Consider the following 24,529-nt stretch of genomic DNA (forward strand, 5'->3'; position numbering starts at 1 on the left):
CTTACTTATTCTTTAAGTACCTTAGGTCCAGGGCTGAGCAGACATGAGCTGCTATGAAGGGCTGGAAGAATAGAGGTTGGGGCCAAAGCAGTAAGGACATTGCCTGCTGCATATAGAAGTTTGGATTTTTTTTTTTTTTTCCCAGAGAGTTGCTGAAGGGTTTTAAGCGATCTTGTTTTAAAATAAGCTTCAGTGATGGTACAGGGAAAGGATTAAAATGGAGAGTAAATAATATGTTTACTGACTTTGAGGCTATTGCAAAAGACTTGGTTCACTATCCCAAGGACTTGAATTAGGCCTATGAAACAGAAAAGGACAGGAGGGAACAGGTTTTAAGTGTTATCAAAAGGATCAATAGCCCTGTGACTATCATGGAAAGTGGAAATGCCAAAAATGACTCCAAAATTAATAGCTTGAGCACCTAGCTGATGATAAAGTTGGAGAATGCAGCATAAGCAGATTTTTCACAACATAAATTATAACTATTAGCTTAAATTTTTATGATAGAGTTTTAAAATATATTTCAAAATTCTGTTAAATTTCTTCTTGTGTGAATATCTTGGGATGTCTTTTTCCCTTAGGAGAAGTCAATTTTTGGGTTATCAGTTATATTCTAGGTGATGTTATATAGCAACAACAAGAATCTTAGAGTAAATTGGTCAACCAAATTTATTTATTGAATATTTATTGAGCATTTACTCTAAAAAATAAGCTATAAAGTTTAAAATGAATTCTAAAAAATTATACAAAACATGCTTCTTTAGTGTAGGACTGAATGTAGTATGCTATTTTTAAAGGCAATTTAAAAAATACACATTTATATAAGAGAATCAAATTATAAAACACTGAGGGGAAAGGAACTTTAGAGGTCATTTAATTAACTTCTAATCAATGCCTGATTCTCCCAGTTGACTCTTCCAGTCTCTGTTTTTGTTATCAGTTCTTCACACATTTGAAGAAAGCTGTGTTCTGCTCTGTGTTCTAGAGACAAGGCCCTGCTTCTACCCATGAACCTATGGATAGGTTCCATGAACCATCATGTGACATCCTCCTAAGTAATCATCATGGTCATTCTCCTCCTGACATGCCATTGTTTCCCAGGAATTTCTCTTTTTAGAATTCAAAATGAATTAGTAAATCAATCGATATTCTTTGGGTATACTTATTTAAGCAAGCATAAAACAACTCAACTATATTCAGTCTATAGTTTACCATTGTGTCATTAAGGAAACTATGGGAAAATATGCCATAGATTACAATGTTTATAGCATTCTCCTGATTTTACTGGTATGCCCCTTATAAAGGAAAGAGGTCCAACGCTACTCTTTTATTTTTTAAAAAGATTTTATCTATTTATCTGAGAGACAGAGAGCATGCGAAGGGGAGAAGGGCAGACAGAGAGGGAGAAGCAGACTCCCCACTGAGCAGGAAGCCCGATGTGGGGCTCCATCCCAGGACCCTGAGATCACAACCCCAGCTGAAGGCAGATGCCCAACCAAATGAGCCACCCAGGTGTCCCTACATGTTATCTTTTAATTTATCACCACTTTCTTTTTTTCTAAGGGTTCTTAAGGAATCAGTTTAATAAGATATTGGGAGGGGCGCCTGGGTGGCTCAGTCATTAAGCGTCTGCCTTCAGCTGAGGGCCTGATCCCAGGGTTCTGGGATCGAGCCCCACATCGGGCTGCTCTGCTGGGAGCCTGCTTCTTCCTCTCCCACTCCCCCTGCTTGTGTTCCCTCTCTCGCTGGCTGTCTCTCTCTCTCTGTCAAATAAATAAATAAAATCTTAAAAAAAAAAAAAAGAATATTGGGAGGTTTTTTTTCAGGACCAGGCAGACTGAGAATCCAATTTATGAAACTGGGGACAACATCTGATTATTTTTACATTTGTTTTCTATTACCAAACTGTCCTGCATTCCACATTCGTCAATGCTGGTTCACCAAATTCTCTCATATTTGAATATTATCATTCATGCAGGAAGACAAATGCGAAGTGATTTAGAACACTTAGGTGCTCTCATAATCAGCTCACTTCTTTGAGAGTTCAAGTCTTTTACTGGTAGTGCTTTCTTTCCCCCTCTAGAGATTCTTTCTACCTGAAGGAGAAAATGAAAGCAAAATCTAACTTAATCATCTTTTCTTTCCTAATATTAAAAGAAGTTTTCTCCACTGTTGAGTGTATTTTTCCACTGTTGAGTGTATTTTTAATCTGAACAAAAACTTTCAATGGCCTCTCCTTTCCTCCAGCCGTCATTTTATCACTTTTACTAAGTCTCAACTTCATTAAAGTTTCCTTTTCCTACATTACCTATTCTTTCCTCTATGCTACGTTCATACTTTCTTTCATTATGCCTGCCCTTGATCATCTGAGCCTCCCCCCAGAACGAGAATACAGACACCCATACTGATTCTGATGACCGTCTTCCCGTTTTCCCCCCTCTTTAAAATTATTTTTAACCATTTGAATTCAAGTTCATTCTTAAAACTTTCATTCTTTTGCTACTTCCAGAGTCTCCAGTCACGAAAAATTCTCCAATTTTTATCTGTTTCAAAACTGATCTTCCTAAATTTTAGCATGCACACATAACTAATTACGTTCAGGATTTCCCCTCCTGTTTATCAAGAGCTCCATTTGGCAAGGACTGTTTTCTGCTGGATCTTACCATTTATTTCTAGAATTAAACAGAATTATGTCAAGCTGTTTGCCTTATTGCTTCCTCTACCTTCTGAATAACTGTCAGATATTCAAATAAAATCTATCGCTTACTCTGTTTCAAGCAGAATAGGATTCCCAGTATGTGTGTGCGCGAGCAGCCCTGGATTTACAGAGAAGTCAGACACACTGGGTTTACCTCTGGCTGCGCTACGTAATTGTTCTGATTTGCACCTCTTTGCACCTGAATTTCCCATGAAGAGATAAGTCACCTAATGGTTTACATGGTATTCATTCAGCTACAAAGGGCTAGGATCTCTATCAACTAGGAAGTTGGGCAGCTCATGGGAATTTCTTGGTGACACAGCCAGAGTTCCTTTCCTTCTGCCAGCACTGCCCCCCTCCCATTGGTATGAATGGTCTTTATCCATTATTTCCAAGGTTGCAGTTCACCAAATCCACAGGAGTAGTAGGAGTAAAGGGGACTGTGCGAGGCCAGGGCACTTTGAGAGGTATGGGAAAGATTTATTACAGAGGCAAAGAGACAGGAAAAACCTGGCAGCAATGTCTTTCGGGGACTCATGTTTTTCATGTATTCCATTGGGTTAAAGTGTCAGACAACTAGGCTATGTGGGTAGATGAAAACAGCCCTTCCATCCTATAGACCTACAGCAGATGCATGCTATTATTTACTGTGAACTGTGCTGTGTACATAGACCTTACTATGTGTGTTACTATGCGCATGAACCTTAAATCAAACTTGGTATTTGAAGAGATTCCACCTAAGAACAAAAGTGAGCCAAACCAAAAATCAAAGTTTCGCATATCAAACAACACAAGGCTCTGTGGAGATCTCATTCTAGAATGAGTAAATGATTTTAAAAAATAATCAACATGGGATACATGAAAAGAAAAAGTGAAACCCCCAAATTTCAGAAAAAAGAGATGATGATTTTGAAAATGATTATGGGGACCAGAAAAATTTTAGAAAATGGCTTAGAATTCTAAATATAATACAAAAAGACTAAGTCTAAGGAAAGAAGCAAAATAAGGTAAGGCCCAGATGAAAGTAATCTGAGGGAGGTATCAAGGGGGTAAAAGGGACAGGGAAATACACAGTAACAACAAAAATCTGTATCGGAAGCAATGATAAGCAGCATGACAAAGCAAAAACCCGACTGACTGGGCAGACAAACCTGAGCAGCCGTGGCTGGACACATGGGAAGAAGCCGAAGACTTGAAAAATGATCACACACACACAGAAGTGTGATTATTATAATCATAGAAGACAAGGGATAGTGATAAGTACTCAAAATACTCTGGTATCTCTGATTTTAGAACAATGGGAAAATAGCAAATAAAATGTCTAAGACTGGAAAACTCAATTGAGCAGAATATAACGTGACTGTGAACTTAAGTACCGGACAAATTTAAAGAAAAAATAGCTACAACTAAATGTTCCAACCAAACTTTTACATTACAGAAATAAAATTTTAAAGATCTATAAGCATCCAAGAAGGTGAAGAATAAATTTACCTAAATGGAAAAATAATTTCCAGCTACTCTCTGAAAACAAAATGCCAGACCATAATAATATAATATTCCATGAACTCTGATGTGAAAAATAACATCAAGCACAAATAATAAATTATTTAAGAGCATAAGGAATAAAATAAATACTGCTTGCAACTGAATTAGCACAATGTAGGAAATGTTGGAGAGACAAAAACACAGAGGTGAGAAATTAGGGAGAATATAATACACATGTGAAAGATACAAAGATCCAATAAGTTAATTGATATTCAGGAAACAAAGAACTGCACAAAATGGAAAGGAATAAAGAGGCCTTTATTTTTTTTAAAAGATTTTATTTATTTGAGAGAGAGAGAATGAGAGAGAGAGAGTGAGCACAAGCAGGGGGAGGGTCAGAGGGAGAAGCAGGCTCCCTGCTCAGCGGGGAGCCCGATGCAGGACTCGATCCTGGGACTCCAGGATCATGACCTGAGCTGAAGGCAGTCACTTAACCAACTGAGCCACCCAGGCACCCCATAAAGAGGCCTTTAAAGATGTAAATTGAAGAAAAACTTTCTGAGATTAAAGCCAAAATAAAATCTTTATAGTGAAAGAACACAAGACTTTTGTAAGTATACAAATAATATGTAAGAAAAATGTAGCAAAAGATGGATAGATTTTACTACAGTTAAAAAATGTAAATCACAAATTGTGACAAATATTTAATCAACTACTACAAAGGAAGATATCTTAAATAGAAACAAAGTTCTCGGGGCGCCTGGGTGGCTCAGTCATTAAGCATCTGCCTTTGGCTCAGGGCGTGATCCCAGAGTCCTGGGATCGAGCCCCACATCAGGCTCCTCCACTGGAAGCCTGCTTCTTCCTCTCCCACTCCCCCTGCCTGTATTCCCTCTCTCGCTGGCTGGCTCTCTCTCCATCAAATAAATAAATAAAATCTAAAAAAATATATAAATAAACAGAATTCTCATAAACCAATAACAAAAATATAAAAACAAGAATACAAACTATTTATTTATTTAAAAGATTGTATTTCTTTATTTGAGAGAGAGAGAGAGCACACAAGGGGGGAGAAAGGCAGAGGGAGAGGGAGAAGCAGGCTCCCCACTGAGCAAGGGGCCCGATGTGGGACTCAATCCCAGGACCCTGAGATCATGACTTGAGCTGAAGGCAAATGCTTAACAGACTGAGCCATCCAGGTGCCCCAGAATATGAATAATTTATAAGAGAGATACAAACAGCCAATAAACATACAAAAGTGTATTCAAACTCCCTGGTCTCATTAAAGAAATAGCAATAAAAACATATATGTCAACTTGATTGGGCCATGGGCTGCCCAGATATTTAGTCGAACATTATTCTGGATGTGTCTGTGAAGGTGCTTTTGGATGATGCTAACACTTACATCAGTAGATAACCTGAGTGAGTAAAGCATATTGCTCTCCTCAATGTGGGTGGACCTCACCCAATCAGCTGAAGGCCTGAATAGAACAAAAAAACGTGATGCCTGATGCTCCCCCTGAATAAAAGGGAATTCTCCCTGCCTGATGGTCTTTGAACTAGACACTGGCTTTTTTCCTGCCTCAGACACCAACCAAAACACTGGCTGTTCCTGGGTATCAAGCCTGCGGGCCTTGACTAGAACTATACTGTGGTAATTGCTGGCTTCCATAGTCTCAAAAACCAATCCCTTATAATAAATTTATATCTATCTATCTGTCTATCTACCCATCTATCTCTCATCTATCTACACCTTATCGGTTCTATTTCTCTGAAAAACCCTAATATGTCACATTTACCTACCAAAATCATAAAGCTCACAATCAACACTATCATTGGTGTGGGGAGACTGATACTCTCAAGAAATATCATTAAGACTGTATTTTCAACCTTTCTGGATGATGGTTTTATAATTGAAATATTTCTAAAAACTTCTCATCTTTAGTAATTTCATTTCAAGGAATCTGTGATGTGGAAATGTGATATAACACATTTGATGCAGATTTTTAATTAAAAATGGTGAAAGGAAAGAACTTAAGTGTCCAGTGCTGAGGAATGGTAAACACATTGTGATAAATTCTATCATGAGAAAGATATTCTGACACCAGTTAAAAAAATGTTGAGGTCCACTTAATGCTATGGGAAATTCTAATTATATAACACTAAGTGAAAGGGGGACATAAAACTGTGTAATCCCAATTTTGTATTATAAAAACAAAAATATATAAATCAGGACATAAACAGAAACTATCAACAATTAGAAGGGCTAACACTGGAAAGGTGGATATATATCTTTTATTTTTAAAAATTATATTCCTAAATTTTCCATAATTTCTAAAACATTAATTTTATAATAAGAAAAGAAATTTATATTAAGGAAAAGAAATAGAAGGCAGATACCCTTCCTCTGAGAAATTATGAAGTAAAAAATATAAGCCAAAAATCAACTGTCAGAAAATCCTTTTAAGCCAGGAACAGCTTTCTTAAGTTGTACAAAGTATCCTGTTTGACACACTGTTTATGTTTGTGGGCATTTCCTTTTTCATTAGATTTATCTTCAACAGAACTTCCTCTATAAATAACTGATTTGTTTCCTGAACTAATACACACTTGACCGTTTGTGGTTGTATAAGCTTTTTCAGTTTTTCAAATGAGAGTTTTTGAGATATTGCAAAATACCCTGTAATAAAGAACATCTGAAAATGAGGCTAACCAACTTTTGCATTTGATCCCTAAAATTTTTAAAGGAAATAAGCAAGATAAAATGCAATTTCACAAGCATCTCTATCAGTATTACTCCACCCCCTACAGTTTTACAATTACCTCCTTACTAATGCTTTATTTGACTTGATATTTCAAATGTCTAAGTTCTTAGTACCATGCATTAAAAAGTAATCATTAGTCTCCTGATTCTGCCTCTTGTTAATAAATTAAGATGAATACAGACTGAGGTTCTCGTGGCAACACATTTTCACCAATTTGACCCTGAGTAAATCACTTTAAATGTTCTCAACGTGTTAACTGTAGTATTATTGTTCTTGGAAAATTGGATTAGCACACAAAATACTTAAAATAATTCTCTGAAATGATCTGATATCACACAAAAGCCCATCTCATACATTAAAATGTAAAATTTCTTTAAAAATGGATAGAAGAATGATGTGTTAATAGAGAAATAAAAATTCAAGGGAGACAAAAGTAATAGTCCTAATATAGCCAACCTCACTTTTAAAAAAAGAAAAAGAGAAACAAACACTCTTTAAATTATTAGAAAACATGAACAATGAGAAAAATTAATGCGGGAAGATGAACAAGCAACAGACAAAAGAAAAATGCTAAATAAAGCTATGCAAAGATATATAAATGAGACCATGTACTTAGTATAATGTCTGGTACAGAATAAATGAAGCTATTAAAACATACTAATTATTAAAGAAATGAAAATTTAAAAAAATATTTTTTATAAAATCTCACATTGGCAAACACTGAAAAAAACCTTATGATGCCCAGAATTGGCAAGAATGTGGGACAACAGGTTCCGTCATAATTTGGGATTTGAATGCAAAGAGGTACATCCATTTTAGAAAACACTTTGGTAATATATTTTAAAGTAAAAAATTATAAACGTATCATTTAAATGAGCCATTTCTTTGTTCAAAATTCATCCTATGGAAAATATTAACACAAATATAACAAACATACCTTTTACAGGGATATTCATTACAACAGTGTTATTAAAAAAAAAAAAAAAAACTAGACATAGCCCAGCGGTCTGCCAATAGAGGGTTGGTGAAATAAACGTAATAGAACGTTATAGGACAGAATGGGATAATTATTTAGATTAATACAGAAAACTGTCACATAAATAAAAAGTAAATTGCAAAATAGTATATACAGTATCCTGCTTTTGTTGTGAATACATGTGTATATGTGTATGAGTGTATGCATATGCATAGAAAAAGGCAAAAAAAATATACCAAATTATCTTTGGGATGAAGTTATAGATGAAGCTGTACATTAAAATACCACTGTTATTACAGTAAGTATTAAGAGACTTGGAAAGATCTATTATTGATACTAATGAAGTCATCATAAATAAAAATATTTATATGACATGACTCTGTGAGAATAATTTTAGAATAAACCTGATTGTTTCTGGATATAGAAGAATATAGTTGCTTACCTTTCAACAAAAATGAGACTAAAGTTCTACTTTTTTCACAACTCGTAGCCTTACCAAAAATGACTCCTTGGAACTAAATGGAGACTTAATCATTTACTTCAGATTATATTCACATTTAGATAAACTGTAAAAATACCTGCCATGGAATGAATGTTCCATCAGCCATAAAATTCACATGCTAAAACCCTAACCCCCATTGTGATGTATTTGGAGGTACAGACTTTGAGAAGGAATTATTGTAGATTAGGTCATGAGGGTGGGGCCTCATGATAGGATTAATGCTCTGATAAAAATAGGAAATGCAGGATCTCTCTTTCTGTGCATGCCCCCAGGAAGGCCACGCGAGGACATAACCAGTGAGAGGGCCCTCGCTAAGAACCTGACCATGCTGGCACCCTGATCTTGACTTCCAGCTTCCAGAACTACGAAAAATAAATGTCTATTGTTTCAAGTCGCCCAGAGTATGGTGTTCTGTTACATCAGTCAAAACTAAATGAGATAGCATCATAAAAGATGGAAAGCGTTAGAGGTATTTTTTCCCTTATTTATCACAAAAACAAAAAACTTCAAAGTTAGGCTGATAAAAGCTTCTGGGTTTCAGAAATATTAAAGAGTGTATTGTTTGCAACCTTAATGTCAAAGAAAAGGACAGAAATAATTTAAATAATAGTATCAGAATACCTGGAGGTAATAAAATGATAAGCAATTCTTTAAGAATTTATAGGGTCAATAATATTTAGGCAGGCTTATCTGATAGGTCACACGTAATTACTACTTTGTGTGAGCCATACATTCCCAGAGCGGTAAATGAGGCTTTCACGAACTGACCGCTCCGGTGTGCCAGACACTGCACACGCACATGCTGTTTTGCACATGCATCATCTCAGTGCACACCACAGTTCTATGACACAGGTTTTATTATCCCTACTCCACAGATGGGAGGCTTCAAACTCTCGGAGGGTAACTTGTGCAGGGGCACAGAGTTAAGAATATGGCAGAGCCAGTATTTGACTCCTTGTCTATCTACTTCCAAATTTCCTGTTCTTAACACTGCACTCCAACCGAAGAAAATCTTTCAGCCACATCTCCAGACACATTTAGTAGAGTGAGTTTGCTAAACTATACTTTTCTTAGGTCCCTACATTTCAATACCTGGCTGTTCTAGAATCAAGCATATCTGCTTAATAGTTGAATGCTTGTGAACTAGAATTAAGACTCAAAAGCTGATTCTTAGTAAGAACAGCAAGCTTCAAGGCAGTTTAACATGTTCTAGTTTCATACCCTAGTCTCTAGTTTCTTGTAGCCTTGAAAAACAACAGCTTACATGCCCAGCACAATCTGGCAGTCACTAGGGAAGAAACCTGAGTGAGAAGAAGAATGCAGCTGTAGTTCTCTCAAAGCTTCATTTCTAATGAAAGCCCTAACTTGTAAGGATCTCTGTATTTGACCTGAGTCTAGTCAGTGCAGAAATTCTGCTCCTTGTTCAGGGGGTAAGAATTAGAAGGTGCAGGGAGGGGATTGTTTATTAAAAACAATGTAAGGTAAGTGATTTCACTTCATGGCTGCCTGAGTTAGTGGATAACAAAAACCGGGGCAAGCAGACAAACCAAAAAGCTTATAAGAAAAGCTGGGGTGGCACAGTCAGTTGGGTGTTCGACTCTTGATTTTGGCTCAGGTCATGATCTCAGCATCATGGGATGAGGTCCTGTGTTGGGCTCCACGCTCAGTTTGGAGTCTGCTTGGGACTGTCTCTTTCTCTCCTTCTGCTCCTCCCCCAACATTCTCTCCCTCTGACAAATAAATAAATAAATAAATCTTGGGGGGGGGAGAAAAAATAAAGAGAACCTGGGGTATGAGATGCCCACAGCGGTTTTGTAAAGCTCTAATAATGCTCCTGAGAATTTAGAAATCCACACGCATACCTAAGGCTGTGCTTACGCTCAGGAAAGACCTAAGAAGGCCCTAGGCTCTCCCATCACTTGTTGACCTTGAATGTCTGCATAAGCAGAAGTGAAGGCTAAGGGGCAGTTGTCAACTGCCTGGTGGAATGTTGAAGTCATGTTCTAACATGCACACAGAGCCCCTTGGCAAAAAGTGGGAGATTTCTCTGTTGTGGGCATTTAAGGACATATCTGTCAATCATTAACTAACCACTAAGCTAACAGAACATATATCAGTGGCCATATATAAAAAATAATATTTATAGAATTTAGTTTTATATAGTTATAGAATTAGCTCATAAAACACAATAAATGCACAAGTACTACTGTAATGAGCAGAAACAACAAACTCTGAGGAAAAGGGAGAATATAATTTTCAGATTTTCCACATTATAATATTTAGAATATCCAGTTTTAAATAAAAATTACAAGACATGCAAAGAAACAAGAAAGTATGGCCCATATACAGGAAAACAAAAGCAAGCAGTAGTTAATATCACTAAGGAAAACCAGATGTTAAACTTCCTGGATAAAGACTTTAAATCAGCTATTTAAGATATGTTCAAAATAATAAAGGAAACCATGTCTAAAGAGCTAAATGAATGTATAAGAATGATGTCTCACCAAAGAGAATGCCAATAAAGAGAAAGAAATTGCTAACAAAACAAAAAACAAAACAAAACAAAAAACCAACAGAAATTCTAGAGTTAAAAAGTATAATAACTAAAATAAAATTTTCACCACAAGGATTCAACAACAGTTTTGAGCAGGTAGCAGAAAGAATCAGTAAATAGAAGATAGGTCAGTTGAAATTATCAAGTTTGAAGAGCAGAAAGAAAAACAATGAAGAAGAATCAACAAAACCTTGAGCTCTTGGGACACCATCAAACTTAACAACAAATGCAATATTAAGCGTTCCAAAAGAGGAGAGAAGGAGGCAGAAAGAATATCTGGAGAAATAATGGCCAAAACCTTCCCAAATCTGATGAAAAGCATCAATCTACACATCCAAGAAGCTTAATAAACTCTAATTAGGATAAACCAGAGAGAACCATATCTAGTCATGTCATCATTAAACTGCTGAAACACAAAGACAAAGAATCTTGAAAGCAACAAGTTAAATCATATGGCCCAACAATTCCACTCTTAGGTATACATCCAAGAGAACTGAAAACATGTTGACACAAAAAAAACTTGTACTTTTATACTGTGTGCCATGTTTGCAAAAAATGCATAACTTCTGTCTAATCATGGGAAAAGATTAAATAAAACCAAATTTGGAGACATTCTGTAAAATAACTGACCAGTACTCATCAAAAGTAAAAAACAAGGGAAGACAGAGGAACTATTAGATTGGAGGAGACAATGAGGCACCATCACTGAATGACATGTGGAATCCTGCACTGGATTTTGGAACAGAAAAAGGACACTGCAGAGACAACGGTGTAAATCTGAGCAAGGTCTGTCATTTAGTTAATAGTTCTTTATCACAGTTACTATCCTGCTTTTGATCACTGCACTATGGCTATGTAAGTATGTATGTGTGCACGCAGGGTGAAGCGTATATGTGAATGCTGACAACTTCTGCAAATTTCTGTTTAAAATTCTTTAAAAAATAAAATGTAAGAAGAAAAAAAAAGATTGATATCAATAGAATAAGTTTAGAGGAGAGCTACTAAGATAGAAAAAAGATGCAAAAGCCTGCCATATGAGGATATATTTGAACAAATCAGAAATGTTTAGCTTGGGAAAAAAAAGAACTGTGACAAACTGAAGGCTTATCGAGTTGAAAATATGGGGTTACTTTTTGTTTCTTGTTTGTTTTTTGGTATGAACCCAGCAACTAAACATGGAGCCAGACTCTACAACATTTCTAATGTATGTGAAAAAGCCCTGAGAGGAAATAAATTTTTTTCTCACAGATGAGTTGATCCATAAAGTAAATGAACATTTGTGTGCGATGATGTAAAGATTACTCAAGGAGTGCATGGGGACTGGCTTCAGGGCTTTATAAAGTTCTCCTTTTGTCCTGGTTCCGCCTTGCTTGAAAAGAGAAGGATCTAGGGACTGAGAAGCCATGAAGGATGTAACTCTACGCACCAGATAGAATTTTTCTCAGAGGGATAAAGCAGTAGTCACAAAAGCTAAGGTTGTTGCTAGGAGAGATAAAGCTAACACAAGACAAGAGAACAAGATAAGATAACTGGAATGAGTTGTTAATCAGTACCCACTAGAAAGTCAAATAAACTGAATATTTGGAATAAGAAGTTCAAGATACTTTGAACAGGGTTTGAATCACAATGTTTTTGAGGACTTTATTAAAGCAAGCTAGATATTTTCCAACCCTTCAATACTGCTATTCTAAGACCTTGAAGGAAAGCATACTTCCAATACCTCTTTATTTTGGAGCTCCGAATGAATGGAAAATGCTAGTCTAAAGCTGCTATCTATCTATCTATCTATCTATCTATCTATCTATCTATCTATCTATCATCTATATCATATAGTGTGTGTGTGTGTGTGTACAACCATGTGTAATAATACACGCCACACCTGCACAAATCTATGAAGAGATCTTGACAATAGTCCTTCTCCATAGATTTATGGCAATTTTCTCTAGTCCTCAGACAATAAGTAAACAGTCTCCCTATATTTATAAACATTTTTTCATGATTCTCTTTTTAAGTAATTTAATAAAAATAAAGACTCTTATATGATATCATACCTTCCTAGAGCACTATTACTTCTACTTAGTTCTAATTTAGAAAACATAGATTTGTCCTTTATATTAACAACATTTCCCCTAATAGAGCAAGCAAAATTAGACTGTTTTCAGAGGATTGAGTAATTTATAAAATAGGTAATTCAGTTCAGGATCAGGATAATCAGAAGAGGTTATAATTAAGATTTGTTAAAACTATCAAGAGTAAAACATGATGCTAAAATACTAAAACTGAAATACTACAAAATTTAAAAACTGTAATCAATATTAAATTTCAGTTATTCATTTTTTCATTATGAGTTAACAAAATCTTCACTTAAATAGAAGAGAATTCACTTAGGCCTTTGCCCATAATAGTTATTCTATAAGTAAAAGCTGATTTTTTTAAAAGTTTGCATTCATATGAATTAGCAAGAAAGGGAAAAAAGCAAGTATTTTATTCTATTTATTTATTTTTTTGTTAACATACAATGTATTATTAGTTTCAGAGGTACAGGTCTGTGATTCATCAGTCTTATATAATACCCAGTGCTCATTACATCACATGCCCTCCTTAATGTCCATCACCCAGTTACCCCCCCTCCGCTCCAGCAATCAAAAGCAAGTATTTTAGAAGTGCAAACCAATCTATCATCATTATTATGTCAGTTTTACTGTTACTGACATTAATTAATGTGTCAGGGTTTTGCAGCTGAAAGGTAGGAATATTGAGAGAAGTAAAGTCTTCCCTGTCCTCTCCTCTGTATGGCATGACTGACACTCATTCTCAATCACTCTATCTTTCCATAACCACAGAATTGTGGGCCCAAATTAATGGTTTTTCATCTCTTTAGGGACAATTCTCAGGGCTACATTCCCTTTGCTACCACCCTGACTCTTCACTCAGTTCTATATGCTTGTTCCTCTGCACTTTGCATGAGCAGACTAGAAATTTCTCTTTAGCTTGTTTCTTTTTCCTAAAGTAGCCAAGAAGCAAATCCAAGAAAAATAGATGAATAATTCCAAAGACACTCTATAAACGACTCAATAGAGACTACCCCTGGGTATTCTCAATAGAATTATTTCTGGCAACCAATGGAAATCAATCAAGGCCAGATTTCCCTTTACTTTGACTTTGTTTTAGCTAAGCACTGTTCAATTATAAGATAAAAAGAAAGCTGGAAGAATTTCTAGAACTAATTTCAAAAAGTGATGAAAATGTTATTAAGAACATATTGAAGGTATAGGAAGCCTTTTTTGTTAACTGTGAGTATAGTATGATTCCTCATAGAGTCATAAGACCATCTGGCTCAGTGACAACGAAGCAATAACAAGTCTATACTGGATTTTCTACTTTGCAGACAAAAGCAAATTTTAAATTTTATAATCTCTGTAGGACCTTTCTCCAGATCATGTTGTGTGACTTAAATCTAGATTAAAAAATCCATTAGTCAAGGTAAATTATAATTTGATCTTTTATGTATATATAAGAAAAAAATTTTTTCTTATGAGATATGACAGTCCTCATGCAGTATTTAAAGTGTTGAGATATTCAGTATTATTTGGTGACTTCCAAGTATTTTAGATACATTTTGATAATCATATTATCATATAAAATTTTAATATAAATATGTTACTGCATAGAGAAAGCATGAAAGTTATCGCTAATCCCTCATTTGCATATACTTTCTTGGGCTGTTAAGGCTTTCCTTTTTCCAGTTCAGATATTTATATTAAAGAGTAAATTAAGCTTTGCATCCTTCGAAAATTTAGTAACTTTTACCATATGTTACCAAGTTACTAATCACTGATCTCCAGTCTGAATTTCAATGAATATAGCTGATATAACCATCAAATATTCACAATATTTGTGAATTCACAATTATAGTATGATTGGTACAATCATAGGATTTATGAAAGGTTCTGAGTCTAATGAGGCTATGTATGAGGTAGTATTTAATCTGAAACTAGATACTCCATAGAGTTGATATTTAAGCTGATGTTTAGAGGGAAAAATAGGTATTTTCTAGGCAGACAAAAGGAAAGAAAACTATTTGAGACATAAAAGATATATTCAAAGGTACAGGCACAAGAGACCATGGGAAATATCAAATATTTCAGTTACAATGGTTAACTGGGGAGGATGGGTGTGAGGGATGCTAAAGGAAGCTGGTTCAACAGGTTACTGTCAACTATGGATGACCTAACAATCCAGGATCTTGAAGGTAATGAAAAGAAACTGTTGGGTTTTAAGCATCAGAGCAATACAATCATTTCCATGTTTCAGAATTTAGTAGATGGATTGCAAAAGGAAGAAATTAGAGAGAGGAACACAAGTTAGGAGGCAACCCAACAGACCACACAAAAATGACAGAAATGAACTTAAGAGACAATGATGAAGTAAGAGATGAAGATGAAAATGAGAAAGTGAATTAGGGAAGACATTTAGGAGTTAGGCTAGAAAATAACTTGTGATTAATAGCATGTGAAGTGTAAGAAAAAAGAAGCAGAAGTACTCTTAAGCTCACAGCGTGGGTACCTGGGTGGATGGTGGATCTTTCCTAGGAAATACAGGTGAAAGCACACATTTAGAAGATCAATTTTAAACAGGCTTAATATAAGATAGCTGTGTGTCATTCTAGTAAAGATGATTATTGGACTTCTGCATATATAAGTCCCTAAACAAACTCAACTTTTCCAAAACACATTATAATAAAACTGTGAAAAATCAAAGGCAAAGAGAATCATAAAAGCAGAGACAGAAAAGAAGCTTGTAACCTACAAGGGAAACCCCCTAATGCTATCAGTGGATTTCTCAGCTTAAACCTTGCAGGCCAGGAAAGAGTGGGATGATATATTCAAAGTGATGAAAGGAAAAAAAAATTGCTAATCAAGAATACCCTACCAGGCAAAATTATTCTTCAAAAATGAAGGAGAAATAAATACTTCCCCACAAAAATAAAAGCGGAAGGACTTCATCACCACTAGACCTGCCTTATGAGAAAAGATGAGAGAAGTTCTTCAGGCTGAAATGAAAGGATGCTAATTGGTTACCTGAAAATACATGAAAATATACAGTATACTGGTAAACATAACTTATATGGTCAAATTCAGAATTCCCCATACTGTATTATCATGGTATGTTAATCACATAACTCTAGCATAAAGGTTGAAGAAAAAAAGGATTGAAAATAACTACAGCCTCACAAATTTTTAAATGAATACTCAATGTAAAAAGAGGTAAGTTGTAAAAGGAGGGGTAAAGGGAAAGGGCAGAGTTTGTGAATGTGATTAAAGTTAAGTTGTTAGCATAAAATAGTTACATCTAGATGTTTTATGTAAGCCTCATGGTAACCACAAAACAAAAACCTGCAGTAGACACGCAAAAGACAAAAAGGAGGGAATCAAAGTATACCACTAAGGAAAACCATCAATTAATAAAAGAAGACAGCAAGGAAAGAAGAAAAGACTATGGGAACTATAAAACAGTCAGAGGACAATTAATAAGATGGCATTAGTAAGTTTTTACATGTCAGTATATACCCTAAATGTAAATGAACTCAGTTCTCCACTTAAAAGGCAGAATGGCTGAATGGATAAAACAACAACAACAACAATATCTACTTATATGCTGCCCACAAGAGAGTTACTTCAGCTTCCAGGGACATACATGGGCTCAAAGTAAAAAGATGACAAAGATATTCCATCAAGTGGAAACCAAAAGTTAGCGGGGGGTGGGGGGGGAGACTATATTTATATCAGACAAAATAAACTTCAACTCAAAAGGTGTAACAAGTGATAAAGAAAGCCATGATATAATAATGATAAAGGGTCAATTCATCAAGCAAGTATGTAACAATCATAAATACATCTGTCCCCAATGTCAGAGCACCCAAATATATTAAGGGACTACTAACAGATGTGAAGGGAGAAATAAACAATAATAGTAGGGAAATTCAATATTCCATTTTTAACAATGGATTCATCACCCAGTAAGAAAATCGATAAGGAAATGTTGGACTTGAACTATAGTTCGACTAAATGGACCTACAGATATATCCAGAACATTCAATCCAATAGTAGCAGCATATACATTCCACTAATGTGTGCACAGAACATTCTCCAGCATAGATCATATATCAGACTACAAAACAAGTCTTAATAAATTTTAGAAGACTGAAATCATACCAAATGTCTTTTCCAACCACATGGTATGAAACTAGTAATCAGTAACAGGAAGAAAATTAAAAAAACTCACAAATACGTGGAAATTAAACAATATACTCCTGAACAACTAATGGGTAAAAGAAGAAATCAAAAGGGAAATAAAAAAGTATCCTGAAACAAATAAAAACGGAGACACAACATACCCAAACATGGGATGCAGAAAAAACAGTTCTAAGATGACATTTATAGCGATGAACGCTTACATCAGAAAAAACAAAGATGTCAAATTAACAACCTAACGACCTAACAAATTAACAGCATCTCAAGGAACTAGAAAAAAAGAACAAACTCAGCCCACAGTTAGCAGAAGAAAGGAAATAATAAAGATCACAGAATGTTGGCTAGAATGTAAACTGGCACAACCACTAGAAAAAACAGTATGGAGGTTCCTCAGAAAATTAAAAACAGAACTATCATATGATCCAGTGATCTCACCTCTGCATATATATCCAAAGGAAATGAAATCAGGATCTTTTGTTTTTTAAGATTTATTTAATTATTTGAGAAAGAAGGAGGAGAGAGAGAGCACGCGCACTCATGCAAGCACACGAGAGCCCCACTCCAGAGAGTCAGACACGTAACCAACTGAGCCACCCAGACACCCCGAGCATGCAACTCTTAATCTTGGGGTCATGCGTTCAAGCCCCATGTTGGGCATACAGCTTACTTAAAAAAAAAAAAAATACTAAGGAAGAAATAACACCAAACTTGAAAACCTTTGCAGCTAATACAAGAAGAAAGATCTCTTCCTATCTGTTTTCATGAAATTATCATAATTCTGGTTTCAAAATTCGACAAAAACATCTTTAAAAGAGCAACTTGTACATACTGATGCATTAGAGATCTATTTAGAGAAAATTCTAACTCAAAAGAAATTGTTTATTACTATGAAGTAACCACTGCACAACAAATGAGAGGCTATTTCACATAACCACAAATCCTATTACTATGAGAAAAAAGGTATGTTTTTAAACGATTTAGGTGTACAAGATTTTACATAAATAATATAGTATCTGTATCCTTATATTGAGATTAAAGTGATAATAAAAATACAGAATTAAAAAATTTTTTAAAAATTTTTAAAAAACTATAGTAAATTTACATAGGGATGATTTAAGAATTCTCTGTGAATGGAAGACAAGTAACCTATAATACTTACAAAACACAGTCACTTTTGGTCTAATAATCCCTATCATATTAAAACTAGGTCGAAGTTAATGTATTTTGCATTTCCCTTATTATAACTGAGCTGATAATAAAAAACTTTTTGCAAAAGCCTCAGAAGGCAAATATTTTAACAGTCGATTTGGACATTCTTGTATAAGAATGTCCCTCTTTAAAAATCCCCTTACAACCACCAAAAGAGTTCCTTTTAATTAATATCACTTTCATCGGGTCCCATTTATCAAGGCTGGGTGGGTACACATGAAATGCCAAAACTGCTGCCAAAGAAGTCCTGTCTTGCCAGGAAGCTCATGAAAGGGATGGGCAGCTGGCCACCAGGGTTTGTCTCATGGTTACTTTGTATTTCACAAAGGATGATGTCAAACTTTCTGAAATTAATTCTGGCTGCCCAAGATTTAAATTAATGCCAGGGGTAACAAAATGTCATAACATAATTTGAAAAGACACAATAATTCCCTTCTAGAAGATTAGGCTTTTAGAATTTTATATGCCCAAAATACATGATAATGCAATAAAGTAATCAGTATGAGGGAATCTTAATGAATCTCAATAAAAAATTACTATATATGGCATCTCAGTGGGTGTGTGCATATTACATAGCTAGCTTCCTTGGTTGAACATAGTGTGGGATATGTGTGTGTGATTGTCCATTTGTGAAATACATTTGCATACAGCAGTAACATTTATTAAGTAATAACGGACAATTATAACTGATCAGAGGCAATAATGATATTGAAATGACTTCTGCTTATATAACACTTTCACTTTCAAAGATTTTTCACATAAATTAACTAATTTTTATCTTCACAATAACCTGTGAGATAATTAGGTGACATTGTTATCATAAGATTGTGAACAGGTTATTCTTTCTTACTTAGAAATGTTACTCCCCCCCCCCCAATCCTCATTACACCAAGAGAGCTGATTAAACTTTATTATTATAAAGGTGTTTTTTTTCCTCCTGCATGTGGAGTCAATAAAAGGGGCTGAGTAGTGCTCAAAGCTGTAAGATACCAGATTCAGGATTACAGCATGTATATACATGTATGTATAAAGATCTGTTACATTTTAAGATGATTAGTGTATTTTCGTAAGAAAGTATAAGAAGGTTCCAGTTGACCCTGTCTCCTTGCTGTGTCCTTTTGCAGACACTCTTCATTCACTCTGATACAGTCCTTTGGTATTCAAGGATGTTATGGATGACAGTGACTGCCATCCTCCCCTTCCCATCCTCCCCCAAATCAGACTCCTTAGATAATATGCCACACTCCATATTTTTCACTGATTCTGTTCTTTATCAAAACTTTCATAGTTTCCAGATTTTACTGGGTATTTTTGTTTTAATCTAATAAACTAAATAAGCTAAGGTACAAATTACTGTGACTTGTCTAAATACATCAACTCACCTGAGAAAATTGAATCCATCAGAGGAACTAGAAAGGCAAAACTTTCTTACTTAAAGGGATAATTAGAGGAAGTAGAGATCCAGTCAGTCTGGTGGGAAAGCAGATTTCTGCCTGGTATTTCTTGTTCGGTCATACTGCTTAGTCAACTGCCTCATCATCTACTGATAAAGCTATCTGGGTACACGAAGGCTAAGAAAGCAATCAGTTCTGCCTGGATGTACTTACAGGTCACCGTGGATGAGTCCGTAGATCTGTGGCATGCTCTGATGATAGATTCCTCTCAAAATAACTATGAGGAGAATCACCACAAAAGCTGGAAGTCCCCAACTCAGAAGGAAAAACAGCAAATATCGCCTCTCTGTGTGTTCATCGTTCATCACCAGCACATACCAGAAATTCACAGACTAAGGAAGGAAACAGAACATAAAATGAACAAGTTCTGGTCTAATGGCATAGGACACAAACTCACCTGGCTTGGGCATAAAGAGTTACAGACCAACAAAGGGTTAGCATTACTTAATAATTATTTATCTATCTATTTATTTTTTACTTATTTTTTAGTTAGTTCACATACTCATTCTTTCATACACTCAAGAAAGTCAGGATACCTCAAAAATCTTGAAACACTGAATAATATTTACTGTACTTTTTATTTTCCTTAGTTTGCTTTGATTTATTCTCAGCCATAGTCATCTGTGATTGTTCTGTGCACGTGTCTGAAGAAACATACATGGATATTCAAACTTACTTCCCACGTGAACAGCTTCATGATGATAATGAAGTGAACAGCCCTTTGTTCGACTTTTTGACAATTTTTAAAACAATTTTTATTTATATATTTTAAAGAGCGAGAGCACATGGTGGGGAAGGAGCAGAGGGAGAGGGAGAGAGAGAATTCCAAGCAGACTCCCCAGTGAGCATGGAGCCTGACGTGAGGCTCAATGTCATGACTGAGATCATGACCTGAGCTGAAATCAAGAGTTGGTCGCTTAACTGACTGAGCCAGCCAGGCGCCCCTGACAATTTTTCTTAATGCCTTATCATATGACAGGGCTAGACAATTTTCCAGGGAATGGGTATATAATTGTGAAGATAGCCCCATGTCAGTTCCCAGCAGGAGACACAATGAGTAAACAGAAAATGACCTTGAAGAGACAAAAGTACTGTGATGGGGTAGGTTTTGTACCTGTTTTTCTTTCTCAGTTTATAAGCTCTTTTTTTTCATTCATTTACCTGACAAATATGGAGTGCTTACTAAATTTCAAGGACCAGTCCAAGCAGGGGGGATATAGAAGTGAAAGAGACTTAGGAGGTATTTACTTTCCTTTATGTTAGCTTCCAAACAAGTGGGAAAGAAATCATTAAGGAATATATTTATTTTATATTTATAGCATATTTTATATCTGTTATTTCTTATTAAGATAAAAAATATAAAAAGGAGGGGCACCTGGGTGGCTCTGTCAGTTAAACATCTGCCTTAGGCTCAGGTCATGATCCCAGTGTCTTGGGATCGAGCCTCACGTTGGGCTCCCTGCTTGGAGGGGAGTCTGCTTCTCCCTCTCCCTCTGCCTGCCACTCTACCAACTTGTGCTCTCTCTCTCTCTCAAATAAATAAATAAAAATCTTTAAAAAATATAAAAAGGATAAGTATATAGAGAGGGAGATGAGTGGACACATTAGATAAGCAGAATAGGAAAATGAAATGTTCTTATTGGCCCCAAATCCCACACTTAGCTCCCACACCTAAGCCAAACCTAGAACTTATATATTCTGCCTTCTAGTGTTCTTTTTCCATTAGAGCACTTAATGTTTAGTTATCATTTAGTAATTAACAACGAATGTCATGTGTATTTCACACAATGTTATTTCTTCACTAGATTAATCCTCCTCAGTTTTTATGGTGGAAAAAGTGTGAGTACAGATAAATTACATACATACATATAAATGTATTCATATATACATCAGAGGGATAATCAGTAGCCAGCAACAACAATCCCATAGCTTCAGTTTCCTCATGTATACAATGAGGTTACTATAAAGATGAAATGAGGTATTATGTATCAAGTGCTGAGCACATAGTCACCTTTGGGAAATGTTGCCACCTCCCTTAAAGCTCCTATTAGGATGTCAGACAGTATGAAAGACAAAAGATAAATAGTTTAAGAGCAAAAGTAAGCTATGATACAACGGAAGCTCTTTCTATGTGATAAACATGCTTTATGTTCATGGGAAGGCTTTCAGGTACTGTTTATGGAGGCTTCTAAGTAAGACTCTCTCTGGACCAAATCAACCTTGAGGGATTAGTATTGATTGGGCTAAACAAGGAAAAAATAAAAATGTTTGGTTACTTAGAGATTTTTGTCTCTGAATTTTATTTCCTGTCAGTACTCCATATCTTTATGTACATCTGCATATATCTGTAATTATGAAGCATGTTTTGAGTTGTTGCTTATGTAAATTTGTTCTAACTTCTTTTTTAAATCATTAGATCGAACAGGGTTTTTCCCCTTCTTTCCATAATTAGTACAAGGATATGCACCCAAGTAAGTGGGATTGTATGAAGTGTCTGACCCTGAGGTGATCAAATGGCCTGTTAGAGAATGAAAATTCAGTCAAAGGAAGGATGATGAGTCCATCTCCAAAATAAAAATGCTAAGTATTTATTTTAAATAGATGTTTGTGTGTATCCATATAAGATGGTAACTCATGGGTGTCGTTGGTGGAAGAATCAGAAAGAAGAGCATGGTAAATGACTTCTAAATTGATTCATCATGATAGAGATTGGCATATTTCCAAAATGTCTGCTATTATGAAAATGGACATTAGTTCCATCAGTTAGAATCACCCAGCCTTTCAGAGAAGACTGAGACAAGTATACCTGTTTGTTAGATTTGTACAAGAATGGCTTCTGCTCCAAAGAGCTCAAGGCGTGGTATTGCTGAACAGTCAATTAAGCAAAACAAGTTCCTACAGTCACAAGCTTTTGTTGACTTAAAACAAAATCCCCTTTCTTCCCAAAAGAATCCAACCATTGAAGTGTGCCCTAAGGACAATATTTCCCATTGTGGTTTTTTTCTTCTTTTCCTTTTTGCTATAGAATTGAAATACTATGTAATTAAATGATGTTTAATTATTTTAGAAATACTATATGGCCCAAACTAAGATTTGTTTTGACTAGCTAACTTCAAGTTTTACTTGAATTTTAAGATATTTTAATATAGTATGGTAGGTACCTTTCGGGATATACCTAGGTCATGAGCTCTATTTCTTGTAACCCTATCTCATCCTACCCCAGCATATGCATAGCGGGTTCATGACCCTGCTCCTCTATCCATAGCTAATTTGATCTGGGCGAGAAGTTTGTCTCAGGCTGGGCCAATCACGAATCACTGAATTCCTTCAAATTCAGTGATAGTCTAAGCTGGTCAGCTGGAAAAAGAAGCCAAACGAACTTCAGTGGTGGGGACAGACAAAAGCACAGTGGAGAGAAAGTGTGTTTTTAGAGAAGAACAGACAAAGTTCTTATGGTTCTTGGATAAGTTATCCTATATGCTTATTATTCCTTTTATGATTTAAATGTTTGCTTAAATTAGCTCAATTTAGTTTTTCTTTGTTGTTAAAAGAAAAGAAGAAATTGAGGTATATATTGCTATTCAAAAGCGGTGGAATTAAAACCCCCAGTTACTACGATTCTCTAAACAGAGAAAACAGTGGAGTACTGACTATGTTCTTTTCCTTCTAATCATGGTTCCTCTTTTGTAATCTAAGTGTATTTAAAGACGATTATGTTTGTGTAGTAATTTTATGTTGACAAACACATAGCATATGTGATCTGTGTGCCTTGGTGTCTGTGTGATTATTCAGTGTTGAAACTAATGAAATTTTGAAAACTCAATACAAGTTAAAGGGTGTCACTCTCACCCAGACATGATTCAAGTGGACTGGGCATGGCTTACTATTCATTGCCCATATGATGTTTTTCCTGCTAAACGCTAACTGTGAAAAGAAAATTTTAATAGTTAGGTTTCTATTTACATTTCTATCTCTAAGCTTTCAAAATTTTGTTAGAACCGTCCTATGGGCCATCTCAAGACATCATCAATATGTAGTTATGTTACATTTTTAGCCAAAATATTATCCCTGGGTTGCCTGGGTGGCTCAGTCAGTTAAGCATCTGACTCTTGATTTCAGCTCAGGTTGTGATCTCAGGGTTGTGGGATCCAGCCCTGTGCTGGGTTCCATGCTGGGCGTGGAGCCTGCTTAAGGTTCTCTCTGCCCCTCCCCACCCCATTCCTCCATCCCTTTCTAAAATAAAACAACCCCCCCCCAAAAAAGCTATCTCCCAAATTAACCAACTACATTAATCTGACTTGACTATACTTCATACACACAGCATACACATTCTTAGCATTAATGTCATGTAGGCTGAAGGCAAGCCCTAAAAGATTCAAAACTATTTTCAGGTTTAGTAACCAAATTAGACACTTCAAAAGAGACAACTGAATAAAATGCTTTGCAGTGTCTAAAACTTGGTGATATTACCACAGTCACATCTCTAATGTCACTTCTAAACACTGGTCCATTTGAATTACCACCTTCTTATTTCTGTCAATGCTCACCAGTGAAGGATGATGTATTTGAATTTGCATACTTATCACAATTACCAGCATTTCAAGATTACCTAGGTGAAAAGAGGCAAAGGAT

At 35.5% G+C, this 24,529-nt stretch overlaps 1 protein-coding gene across 1 annotated transcript in view; it reads right to left on the bottom strand.

Annotated features, from left to right (window-relative positions):
• The window catches only part of ADGRV1 (adhesion G protein-coupled receptor V1), a 471,428-nt gene that overhangs the window by 144,041 nt on the left and 302,858 nt on the right, over nucleotides 1-24,529 (bottom strand). Inside the window, exon 84 of the mRNA XM_008700836.2 lies at nucleotides 20,051-20,229. Within this exon, the coding sequence (XP_008699058.2) occupies nucleotides 20,051-20,229 (179 nt within the window). The remainder of the gene's footprint in view (nucleotides 1-20,050; nucleotides 20,230-24,529) is intronic.

The sequence above is a fragment of the Ursus maritimus genome, unplaced genomic scaffold (genome assembly GCF_017311325.1).
Source record: "Ursus maritimus isolate PB19 unplaced genomic scaffold, ASM1731132v1 scaffold_5, whole genome shotgun sequence".
NCBI lineage: Eukaryota > Metazoa > Chordata > Mammalia > Carnivora > Ursidae > Ursus > Ursus maritimus.